Source organism: Gavialis gangeticus, unplaced genomic scaffold (genome assembly GCF_001723915.1).
Source record: "Gavialis gangeticus isolate Ggan-Ray unplaced genomic scaffold, GavGan_comp1, whole genome shotgun sequence".
Lineage (NCBI taxonomy): Eukaryota > Metazoa > Chordata > Crocodylia > Gavialidae > Gavialis > Gavialis gangeticus.
The window spans coordinates 2,594,420-2,606,647 of NW_017729014.1; the positions used below are offsets into that span (position 1 = coordinate 2,594,420).

The 12,228-nt window shown below is 50.0% G+C and overlaps 1 protein-coding gene across 1 annotated transcript in view; it reads left to right on the forward strand.

The window, feature by feature from the left end:
- GPR153 (G protein-coupled receptor 153) overlaps nt 1-11,957 on the forward strand; it is a 24,409-nt gene extending 12,452 nt beyond the window's left edge. Inside the window, exons 3-5 of the mRNA XM_019511602.1 lie at nt 1,260-1,449; nt 2,233-2,417; nt 5,201-11,957. Coding sequence (XP_019367147.1) covers nt 1,260-1,449; nt 2,233-2,417; nt 5,201-5,980 — 1,155 coding nt within the window. The 3' untranslated portion in view covers nt 5,981-11,957. The remainder of the gene's footprint in view (nt 1-1,259; nt 1,450-2,232; nt 2,418-5,200) is intronic.
- Nucleotides 11,958-12,228: the final 271 nt, after the last annotated feature.

A 12,228-nucleotide genomic window follows, 5' to 3' on the forward strand; every position in this document is an offset into this window, starting at 1 on the left:
GGCTAGGGTCTGGAACCAACTTCCAAGAGAGGTGGTGCAGGCTCCTACCCTGGGGGGTTTTAAGAGGAGGTTAGATGAACACCTTGCTGGGGTCGTGTGACCCCAGTACTCTTTCCTGCCATGGCAGGGGGTCAGACTAGATGATCTGCTCAGGTCCCTTCTGACCCTAGAAACTATGAAACCATCTGCAGGATGCAGCCGTGTATCACAGCTGCTCTGGGGAAGAGTTATACAGCTTCAGGTAGCAAGGCTGGGCCACATGGCCCTGAGTGAGCTTTATTAGGAGGAGGTAGAGATGCTGGGGTGAGGTTTAATGATGCTCCTTGCCCCTTTGCACCAGGTGGGGAAGGGACACCTGCTGTCCTGGTGAGGATCAGTGTACCATCACACCAGGCACTATGCACATGTGTATACTACTAAGCCAGGTCCTGCCCCAAATTGCTCACAGTCCTGAAATTAGAAATTGTTTTCTGAAGGGATCCCACTTGTGATGCCCTGTCAGAGAAGTGGGGAAACCAGCACCTGGACAGACAGGGAGAAGGGTCTTGGATCTGCTACACAGATCCAACCTCGATGATCCATGCCTCTGTCAGCATCTAGTTCTGAGGCTGCTCCTCCTTTGGAGAGGCATCCTGGTGCCCAGCTGCCACCCTTGGGACCCTTCCCGACTCACCCCACACTTCTCCTTTCTGATAAACTGTTCCATCATTGATCTATCTTCTCCTCCAAGGCTGACTCCTCTCCAGTCCAGCAGTTGGATGCTCTAAATACACCCCTTGCTCCCTCTTACTCCCCCCTCCCCCCAAGTCCGCAGCAGTGCCTTCAGAGCAGCTTACACGCATCTGGAACCTGAGTGTTCCCAGCCCATCCCTGCTCACTGAAGAGTGAGGATATAGGGGAAAGGCTGGCCAGCTATAGTGCTGGGGGTCCATACCCCCAAGTGCACACTGTTTGGGTCATGTTCAGAGCCCTGCAAGCCCAGGAGCAGGTGACCTAGTCTTTTGTGTGGCAGTGGGGATCCCTAAACTTGGGGCTCCTGTCCCAGCCTCTCCAGTGCACCGCCAGCTTGGGGGACCTGTAGCCACGCAGGATCTCCCTTTGAAAAGACCTGAGCCAAACACACCACTAACCATTGGGCACCAGGCTGGACCCTGACCATGGGCTTGGCGTGCTGCAGAGACCCTGAGGCAAGCAGCAGGCCTGCTGGGTGGGGCTGCTCCTGGCTCCAAGGCCCTGACGCACTGGGATTTGGTGCCCAGGTGGTGAGCTTCGCCAGCCTCAAGTCTGACATGGCGTATGCCTGGATGGTGCTGTGTGTCATCTGGTGCTCCATCGTCCAGGCCATCCTCCTCCCACTCTTCCTCTGGGCCTGTGACCGCTACCGAGCAGATGTCAAGTCCGTCTGGGAGAAGTGCATAGCCATCATGTCCAATGACGACGTTGATGAAGGTAAGGCCGGGCTGCTCTCCAGTGCTGTCATATGGCAGCAAGCTACAGGTGCCCCTCGGGCAGTGTGCTGCACCTGCCACCAGTGAGATCTTGCCAGGGTTGCTGGTGCCCTGGAACCAAGCACTGAGGACTCGCTGTGTGATATTTCACAAACCTTTTTGGAAATGCAGTTGGGGGGGCGGGGGGGAAGAGCTTCATAGTCTGTCTTTGTGCACAACAGGAGCCACAGGGAAACCTGGTCAGGTGGGTTGCATGCCAGCAGTTTCCCCCCAAATAGTCTTTCCAGGCATTGTCCTGCTGTGGATCGTTGCTACATTGCATTCTCCCACCTTCTGCAACTGGCTGAAGTGCGAGTGAAGGCAGAAACTTGGGGGTGGGGCAGGGTGCTGGGGGTGCCTCTAACTGAATTTCTGGGCCTACTCCCTGGGGAGGCATGTTCTGAAATGCCCTTCCCTTCATGGCTGCTGTGAAGTGTGAGCACATCCCTGAAGTCCTGGGGCTCATTCCCTGGAACCTGAACCCCAGGCTGCTCCCAGGGAATGGGGAAGAACTAGGATGTTGACTGCCAGGAATGGCATGTAGAGCAGGGATGGAGATTGCTCCTAATTTTACCCTGGGTGTATTTTTACCCTATTGCTTGATTATAGCAGCAGCACTGGATCCTCAGGGAAAAAGCCTATGTGGAGCAGCACCCTTAGTACCCTTGTGGGCAGGCCTCTGCCCACCTTGGCATCACACTACCCTCCTCTTCCACAAACTAACTGGGACTTTGATGCCCTCCAGACAACAGCCTGGATGGTGCCATTCATGCAGACCTGATGTACGAGAGGCCCTACGACTACAGCTACGGGGGGGATGTCATGACATTGGACCACATTGTGAAGTATGACTTTTCGGCCCTGGAGCGAGGGATCCCCCAGGTCTATCCTCCCCGGTCAGTGCAAGAAGACAAAATGCAGTATCTCCAGGTATGGCACACAGGGCTCAACAGGGGCCAGCAAGCAGCATGCATCAGAGCTTCTTGAAGTCAGAGCACCAGGGGAGTTCGTTTATTAGCTTTCTATCTCACCTAGCGAGAAGGCTCTTCTACAGGCAGGACCACAGCTCAGCAGTTCTGGTGCAGTGAGACTGCTGTCCCAGCAGGTACAGGCAGGGAGTAGACACTTGCTGCATAGGCAGGTGCCAACTTTGGTTTTTGCCGATGGGCGCTATTTTGGGGGAGGGAGGGAGGGAGCCCTGCGTGTGCCCAGTAGAGGCAGCACATTACTTTAACCTGGCTCACCCAATGTTTGTAAAGATTGGGTGTTTTAGTGGGACTTCCTTGGCTTTTTTATCTAATAGCTGATTTAATCAGCTTTAGCTAAACGAGCCAAAAAGCCCCACTGAAGCGCCTCATCTTTACAGACACTGGGGAGCCAGGTTGAAGTAACACACTGCTTCTTCTGGTAAAGCACATTTTTTGATTTTTTAACTTCTGTGAGCAGCCACAAAGATTTAACATGTAAAACCAAAATGGCTGTGGCTCATGAGTCCTGAGCACCTGCTAATTTTTTTTGGTGGGTGCTTGAGCTCCAGAGTACCCGTGCAGTCAGTGCCTACCACCTGTTGTGCTGCAAAACGCACTAGCAGCTCCCTTCTGCTGCACAGCAGGGCAATCCAGGTCCAGACAGACAAGGATCAGAGTGAGAACCTGCTGGCTTCAATGCCCAGAGTCCTAGGGCAGCTGGGAATAACCTAGTCTTTGCACATTCTGCTGTTCCCAAGATTGTGGGGGAAACATGGCAGCAGACTGGGTTGCTGGGAGATTGTGCAAAGAAACAGGGGGATGGGAACAAAATTGCTCTGTAAAAAATGAATTCCTATCTGGGTCTATTTAAAGCCCTGGGTAGAGCAGCTGCATCACTCAGCACCTGAGCAAAGCTTACTGTAACCTTCGCTGCTGTTGACTTATTGTGCTGTGCTCTTTGCCTGGCCAGTGCTATTGTAAGATGCAAAGCTCCCCTCCCCCGCCTCTGTTTGCATTTCTTTAGTATACTTGATTATAGCACTAAGCATGCTGAGGATGGCAACCCTGAGGAACTGAAGTGTAACACACAATAATTCTTTTCCTGGGAGTCCTCCATGTGAATTAACAGCCTGCCAGGATGGCTCTGGCATTCTAATGGGCAGAAAAATCAGTCATAATTTACAGGGACACAGCTGATTTCCACAGCTGCCCCATTGCACTCTGGTTGCTTTACACAAATGCTCATGCAGGGTGCTATGCCAGGCCCACCCTACACTGTTACCTTGTAAATACCAAATGAACTTCTTGCATTTGCTTTCATCTGTACACAAGAGGATGCCTTGACAGGAGGATGGTGCACTGGACACCTCCATGTTGTCCTACCACATGCATCAATCACTCTTGTAGGCATCTATTAAATTTGCATTTCCCTGTCTCCCATGGTCCCTCTGTGGGAATCCTAAGTCTGTCTCTGTCTGATGGTGGCAGCCCCTAAGCTTCTGCTCCTGTAACATCAGGATCCTGCCAGGGACAAGCCCCACTCCCCTGAGGACAGGCATTACTCTCAGCCTCCTTCCAGTCCCCTTGCTGTTCAAATCTGCATGTTCCCATGGGTGGTTGCTGGTGGTGTTGCAGAGAGCTCCATGTGAGTCCTGAGTCTCAAACCAAACAGTCTGAGGAAGGAAAACTGCCGTGGCTGATATTGCAAAACTCCATTCTGAGGATTTCTGCTGAAACACAAGGAGACAAAGTTCTTTGGGTAAATCCAATATCTTTTATTAGACCGGCTAAAATAGTTGGGAAAATTCTTCTTTGCTGAAACATAACACATTTTCCAAGCTGCCTTTACCATATGATCCCTCCCCACCCGCTCCCTGCTTTAACTCTGCAGGCAGGTCAATAAAATAACATGCCTCTGTTATGCTTCCGCATGGTGGTTGGGCAAAACGTCCAAGCATCTGGCAGAACACAGCCCATGGACATAATCAGTAATTGGTCCTGATTACTATATTGACCCATTGGGTGATGCCTGGGGGTGATCGCTCGAGGGTGGACAGAACCCACTGATAAACCTTCAGCCATTAGCTGTTGTGTCTTCGCATTGCCATCACATGCTGAGCGGTGAGACTAAGGTGGACACTCCCCAAACAGCTTCTGCCTCAGAAGCATGTAGCTGAACCACAGAGGGCAAAGGGGATAGGGAGGGGTGCAGAGACAGGGTTGGGCAGCGTATCAGTGGTGCAGTGGGCAAGGTTCCAAGTGTGTGGCATCCTGGGCCCAGGCCTTACCAGCTACACCCCACATGGCAGGGCAAAGAATTCCAGGAGCTCTTGAACATGATGTGGTGACTTGGCAGCCGTCAGTTCCAAATCCCCACTGAACAGAGCTGGAGGAAGGGGAGGATCTTAACAACCTCAGCAACAGTATTGCTGCTGCTGGCGCAACAATGGCAGCAGGCATCATACTCCAATGGCACCTTGATGCTGGTACCACTGCCACAGGGGATTCTTCAGGGAGCCCCAAGAATGCCTTGTGCATCTGGGAGGGAGGTGGTGGGCACTGGGCTATACTGCAGCTGGCTCTGGGGGGTAGCAGGGGCACACTGCCATATGGGTGTGCACAGGGCTGTGCCACTAGGTACCTGTCCCTTGTGGTCCTGGCGTGAATCCATTGCCCTGGGCAGCGCAGGGCAAGGCAGGGCAGGGAAGACTGCCTCCTGCAGATGTTTTCTCCCCTCTCCTCCAGGTGCCCCCCATGCGGCGTTACTCTCATGATGAGACAGACATCTGGACAACAAGCCAAATCTCAGCCTACCTGCAGCGCTGGGGGGCAGGAGATGATGTGGCAGGTCTGGCCCCTTTCCTTACGCCCCGACGAGACCGGCGACGCGGCAGCCTCATCTCCTGCCCTGAGGAGCGGCTGCCTCACCACAAGCGCAGGAGGTCAGCTGAAAGCCTCCTCTCCCTCAAGCAGCTGTCCCGCGAGGACCTCTACAAGGGAGACTACAAGTGCTTCAGCCGGGAGGAGGTGGTGAACTTCATTGACGAGACCCCACTACCCAGCCCCAGGAAGAGCCCTGGGCGTTCATCCTCCGTGTCCTTGTTCCCTGACACCTTCCTGCACCCACCCACCAGGCTGGCTGGCTTCCCCCTCACCCACTTTGAGCGGGAGCCCCAGGGGCTGCGCAGGTTCTCAGCACAAAGCCAGGGATGCAGCCTGGTTGTGCCTGGAGCCCTGCATGCCCAGGAGGACCCTGTGTGCCTCTTTCCTGAGGGGAACCGAGGCCCTTGCATAGGGCAAATCCAAATTGAACTCTGCGAAGCCCAGGCCCTGGACAACTGCCCGGCCATCAGCAGCTGCTCTGAATCAGGGGGGTTTCGGACGGCTCTGAGCACCTCCTGGGGTGACCAGGAAAACCTGGGGAGAGGTGGGAACAAAGGGAGCACCACGAGCTTTCTGAGCTCCCCTTCTGCTTCCTCTGGGTACATCACATTTCATTCAGACTCCATTGGCTCAGCTTCATAGGTCCAGCAGTGCGGGGCCTGTGATGTGCATATCCCTGCCGTTTCGTTGGCACGCCAGTTTTCTATGGCTTTTCTTTTGTCTTTACAAAATGTAGTCTTGGTTTGGAACCTGGAGGTGGGCAAAGCACCAAAGAAATCCTATATAGGTCACACACAAAAATAAAGGGATGGGGAGGGGTTGGGAGTGGGCAGGGGAGAGACTCGTCAAACATAGATCTGCTTGGAGCATGCTGTCAGGATGCTGAGACCTGCATGCAACAGGCAGAGAATGGCCCGCTCCTCCAGGAAGCTTTCCATGTGTGGATAGGCAACCTCAGGGGGGAGCGGGAGGATGAGGGGCAGCATGGGGCTTCTGTCCATACCTGCCTGGTGGGAGCTCAATCTAATACCATGTTCTCACCCCCTACTTACCAGTAGTAATGGTTGTGCATGTGTATTTCTAGCAGTCAGTACTACACAGTTTTCTCCTTATAAGGCTGTTGTAGAAAGCCACATTCAGTTTGCTTCAGAAATAAATAAGGGCATTGTTCAATGCCCCCTGAGCGAAGCAGCCTTATTCCCTGAGTACTGTAGACTTACAATGGGGCACCTTATAGTGAGGGGTCAGTGTGCATACCTGGGTGCACGCAGGTATTGGTTATCCAAGACCTTGATCTCTTTCTGGATAAAGATGTGTAAAGCAACAACCACCAGGTGTCTGTGCTTGGGGAACCTGCCAGCCTGGGCCAGTCATGTGTGCAGTGAGTCAGGATGTCAGATGGAGACACAGGCTTCAGCATATGGCATGTAGGACAACGTGATGGCAACTTGCACAGGGTGCTGCTGACAGTAGTCATTCATGCAGAGGGGAACAGCTGTAGCCACCGAGTCCAACTTTGACATTTACAAATCATTAAGGGCCTTTGTTTTTCTTCCTCTACTGACCTGATTAGAAACAAGAACCAGCCAGGGACTGCTGGGGGAGTTGGGTGGGGGTGCAAATCAAGTGGGCCCCTTGAGGACAAAGCCTTTACAATGGTGGAAAAATGGGGGCTGTTTTGCAAGGAATGTTGATATGCTGGGCAGAATACAGGCACTGAAAGGCTTTTGTCACAAGCCAAAGGCTGAGTTAATCTCCAGCAGAACCAGAGGAGACACTGAACTTTTCTTGTCTGCCTGTCACAAAGAGAGGTGGGTCAGGAGGGAAGAAGTGCCATTTCCATTTCAATGGCTGTGTCCCAGCAGCTCTGTAACCCGCTGTTCTGTCACAATGCAGCTACCTCTAAAGAGGCAGGATAGCTCTGTTTTGGCTGGAGAAATATTAGAAAGAGAAATTGGGGGTGGGGAAGACTTTGTGTGTGTCTTTGTTTTACCAGAAGGCTGTTTGGGGAGGGGCAGTACAGGGGGGAGGGAGTTAAATTCCATTAGTGACTTTTTAGGAATGTCCAAGAGCTACTTTTTGGCTATGTACAGGATGCATGTGTGTACAGTGTTCTGCATCGTAGAAAGGGACTGTTAGGGTGGTTAAGAAGTATACTTAGCTCAAGAACATGGGCTCAGTATTTTGCAACACAGGGAATTAAGTTTACTGACTCCTTCCTGTATATACTTTAATGACAACTGGTACCTGACAAATGTGTGGCTGGAGCTCTGGTATATGGAGAACAGGTTCCAGCTCTTAGCCAAGCCAAACAAATAAGGGCCATTTTTTGAGATGCTGTAACAGCAGATTATCACAGAAGAATATATGGTTTGCTGACAGCATCTTCATTGCTCGTTACTAAGGCTATGTACTTTCATTCCTGTGGTGAGAGTGTGTTGGTCTGCCACTGCCTGCTGATCTGCTGCATGGGCGGGACGCACAAGAATGCAATGGTCTTATACCGTGTTCAATGCAGATCTCCATCTCTCTGCTTTGGGACAGTTTGAGAATAGGGAGCCAGTGCCTCCTGATTCTTTGGGCTGACATCCTGCCCGAACAATTAATTTGTTTTCTTTAGTTTTGTCACAAATGCAAAGACAAGCTAAAGGTAAAATGGAGCTGATTTCCAGGTCGTTAAAACCATAAGGAAGCATGCTTAATATGGGAAAAAGCAATGATCACCACTTCCCCCAGGTCTACTTCAGGAAGCAAGAGGGTGGGTCCAGCATAGCCCACTCTGTTATCCCCTTCCTTCCCTTCTGTCTTTACAAACTGCTTCCTTCCTTTCTGTATTTACAGTCCTTTCTGTTCCCTTCTGTATTTACAACCTGGGTTCAGCTCTGACCAATTGGGTGGGGAGGGGGAAGGGATCTCATCACAGGCTGATAGGAAACCCAAATCCTTCTTGCTGCTACATTCTCTGAGGTCTCCCAGTTGTGCACAAGAAACTACTTGGAGTGCCCATAGGAAAGGATTGAGGTTTTCTACCCATCAGCACCATAGTGCTTGCTGTTGTGCTCAGCTTCCAGGAAGTTTAGGGTGCTCTTTGTCTCCCAGAAGTTGTCAGGGCACTGATTCTTACCCCAGGACTTGTGTATAGGGCAGAAGGCATGAGACTGCAAGGAGTCACTTCTGATACTTGCAGCTACCAGAGGGATTAAAAGAAAAGAACACAGGACCTTTTTTTGTTTTGTTTTAGTATCAGCCTGTTAAAACAGAGGAAGAATCTTTGTTGCCAAAGTTCATATTTCACCGTTGACTCTATTGACATGGGTCCTAGCAGAGCAGTCTTGCTTCCAGCTACTGGAATGGGAGCTGAGCCACTGATTTCCATAGAGCAAACCCTGGCCCCAGGTCTGTGTCATGGGCTGGATGTCAGTAAATTTAGGATGAAAATATATTCAGTTTTGGTGTTTGCAAATGCAAAGCCCAAGTGTAGTAAGATAACAGCAGCACATGTGATACACAGAAGAGCAAAGCAGGACAAGCCCAAGTCGACTGCTACCAAATATGTTTTGAAAAGCAGAAAATGAAGAGAGTGTTCTCTGACACTCCTCTTTGTCTCAGCAGAGCCCTGCTGGGTCCCAGCATTGTCTCATTGCTCTTTCTTGTGTGGTTTTCCTGACACATCCCATCTCAGCGAGACTGTGAGCACTTTGAGGCAGGGACCTAGGAGTTCCTTACATATTTGCATGTGCAAAAAGCTTGGCATGCTCACGGGCACTACTGTAATGGCAGTGATGCTAGGAGGGCTCCAGAGCAAGAAATGCAGGGTCACAGGCTTGAGTGATGACAATACCTGTCTGGTGATGCTCCTGTTTCCAGACTCAAAGTAGTGTGCTTTGTCTTTGCACTGGGAACAGCACCAGGTGGTGAAGGGAGACCTGCTGGCCTGGGGAAGGTGAGTGTACCATCCCACCGGGCACTGTGCCTGTGTGTACACTACTCCCAAATAAGCCAGGCACTGCCCCAAATCGCTCACAGTTCTGAAGTCAGAAGGGATCCCACTTGTGATACCCTGTCAGAGAAGTGGGACAGATAGGAAAAAGGATGTTGCAGATTCTGCTACGCAGATCTGACCCCAATGGTCCATGCCTCTGTCAGCATCTAGTGCTGAGGCTGCTCCTCCTTTGAAGAGGCATCCTGATGCCCAGCTGACACCCTTGGGACCCTTCACCGCCTCACGCCACATTTCTCCTTTCTGATAAACTCTGCCACCAACTCCTACCTCATTAATTTTTCTCCTCCTCCAAGGCTGACTTCTGCAGTCTTGACAGGGACACCGCTGCTGTGTCCCTCCTGCTCCCCCTTGTGGCCCCTCAGCTGAGTTGCTCCCAATGAGGCAGGAGGCAAGGATTTCTGAGGGTGGTATCTTTTACTGAACCAACTACATAGTTGGCATAGAGTTAGACAAGCTTTTAAATACAAGATATCCACAGGCCTTTTTTTCTTCCAGAGTACCCCTGGGGGACTCATCACCCCCAGTTACCTCTGTCATGACTAATTTGTATCCAGGGACCTAGGCATACTCTGGACTTTGTGCAGGGCTCTGCAGCCAGTTCCCGTGGCCATGGTATAAGGAGGGATACCCCCTCTGGGGCTTGCAATGCTGTTTTTGTGTGTACAGCCTGATATATACTGTAAAATAGAGTAACATGCATGCATTGGTTCCATGTAGTCTTGCATATCTTTGAGTTAGGCAAAGCATGGCCCTGGATGAGATCTGCAGCACTAGCAGGTACCATCTGAGAACCAGTTGCAGCAAAGCTAAGGCACCTCTGCACCAGGCTCAGGAGCAATGGAACTGTGATTGGAGCCTGTGCACAGCCCTCTGGTTCTCTGATATTACTTTCCCATTATCTCTGCTTGCCCTGGCATGGGTGTGAGCAGAAACCCTCTTCTCCGGAACCAGCCTCTTCCACATGGAGAGGGCACTGGCCTAGAAGATCCTGTTACTTGCTCTGCCCTGGATTCGATGTATGACCATAGGCAAGCCTCTCCACTCTTTGCCTCCCCAGTGGTACTAGATTGTATTATTTGCCTTGCTCCCAGGATGTCTGTAAGGGTTCTGAGATCCCTGGGTGAAAAGTGCATGTGCAAAGTATCATTGTTACTTGGTCTTTAAATGATGCCATCAGCCATCCCAGTGTTTGACAGAACCATTTGCTTCTGTTGGTTTCATGGCACTGGTAGCAGAACTGCACTGGCTAAATGGCTTATGCGAGGAAGAACCACACTGACACCTTGTCAGTAAGCAATGGTGGGGAAAGGAGATCCAGGAAAAGCATGAGGGCAATATATGATCTCTGTTGCGTTGGGAAGACAGGGTCAGAGACTTCTCCATTGAGAGAAATTGCAAGCAAAGCAGCACAGACAACTGGTCTGAACCCTACAGATGCAAGCTTAATTCAAAGCAGCAGACCATTTTTCTCAAATAAATTGATTTCAATGATGCTGATAACAGCTCCACTGACTGCACTAGACTGAAAATAAGATGCGTTTGGAAGCCAAAATTCAGTTTGCCTGCAAATGGAGTCATCATTTGAATTCTGTTTTGCTCTGAGGTTTTTGTTCTTGGCAAATCTAATCCTTGCTGTAAAAGAACAATACAGCCCCTGCCAGCAGATCACTGCAAAAGCATGAATGAAGCATTATAGACAGACCCCTGGTCCCAGTGCTACATTTAAATCCATAGTTCTATTCCAGACCTAAGCAAAAAATTTTCAGTTGTGAAATCTTACAAAGCAGGGATACTGGGGAATGATCATCCTTCCAGCAGGTGAGTAAAGGAGGAGGCTCTGTGGGTCAGAGGGAGAGCAAGGGGCAGGTTTCCTGTTTGAAATGCACAATATTTGTATGAACCATTCTAGCCAATTCATCTTTCAATTGCAATAAGAAAAAAGAACCACAAACCTAGAAACAATAAACAGACCATCTGAATCAACGTTGTATTTCTGTCACTAAAATTCCACCTCTGAAAAGGGATGTTGTGCCTTTAAGGATCAAAAATATTCATGCTGGTCATTTATTAATGATGCTGTAGGTGACCTCCTGGTGTTTCACCTCAAAACAAGAGAGGATCAGGCTTTAAGCAATTGTTAACAATTTGTAGTACTGTATCTTTTTAACTCTTTATAATGTCAAAAGGCAATACTTCGAGAAGAATGTTTCGTGCCACCACATCACAGAGATCCAATCCCGATTTTTACTGAATTTTGAAGAAAAAAAAAGGAACACAAAGGCTGTTACGTTCTTTGGGATAACTAGACAATGTCTTTTTATTGCACTCTGATTGCTGTTTTGTTAATTCCAGTAAGGTACTTTTGTTGGAACTCAAACCACTACTTTGAACTGTTCTGTGCGTACTTTGCATTTGTAAGATCCTTGTTCTCTCAGTGATGTTGATGCTTTGCAACAAATCTTTATATTGGTCCAAGTGGATTTGTCTTAAGTATACAATTTAAAACATTTTATTCACAATATTTCTGATTCATTTGTAGGTTGCTCTTTTTTGACAACTCAAGGGTTTCTCTGTAAAGGACTGAATAAAAGTTCTTTCAGCATTGTTTACACTTAACTGGCCTTGCTCCTTTTTGCATTCCCAGACCTTGGCCTGTCCCTTCCTCTCCATTTCTCCCAGTGCAAGCCAACAGCACTCCTGCCCCAGTATTCAAAGTTCTGCAACTCCTGCTCACAAGTCAGTGGGGCACGTCTGGGAGAAATCATGTTTGCCAGTAGGATGAGCTAGTTCTTGTTAGATACTGTCCTGCTCCAAAGCCATGGAGCACTTCTGATGCTCCTCCTGGAACATCCCGAGACTCTGTGTGCTGGGCAGCTCTTGGTGGACT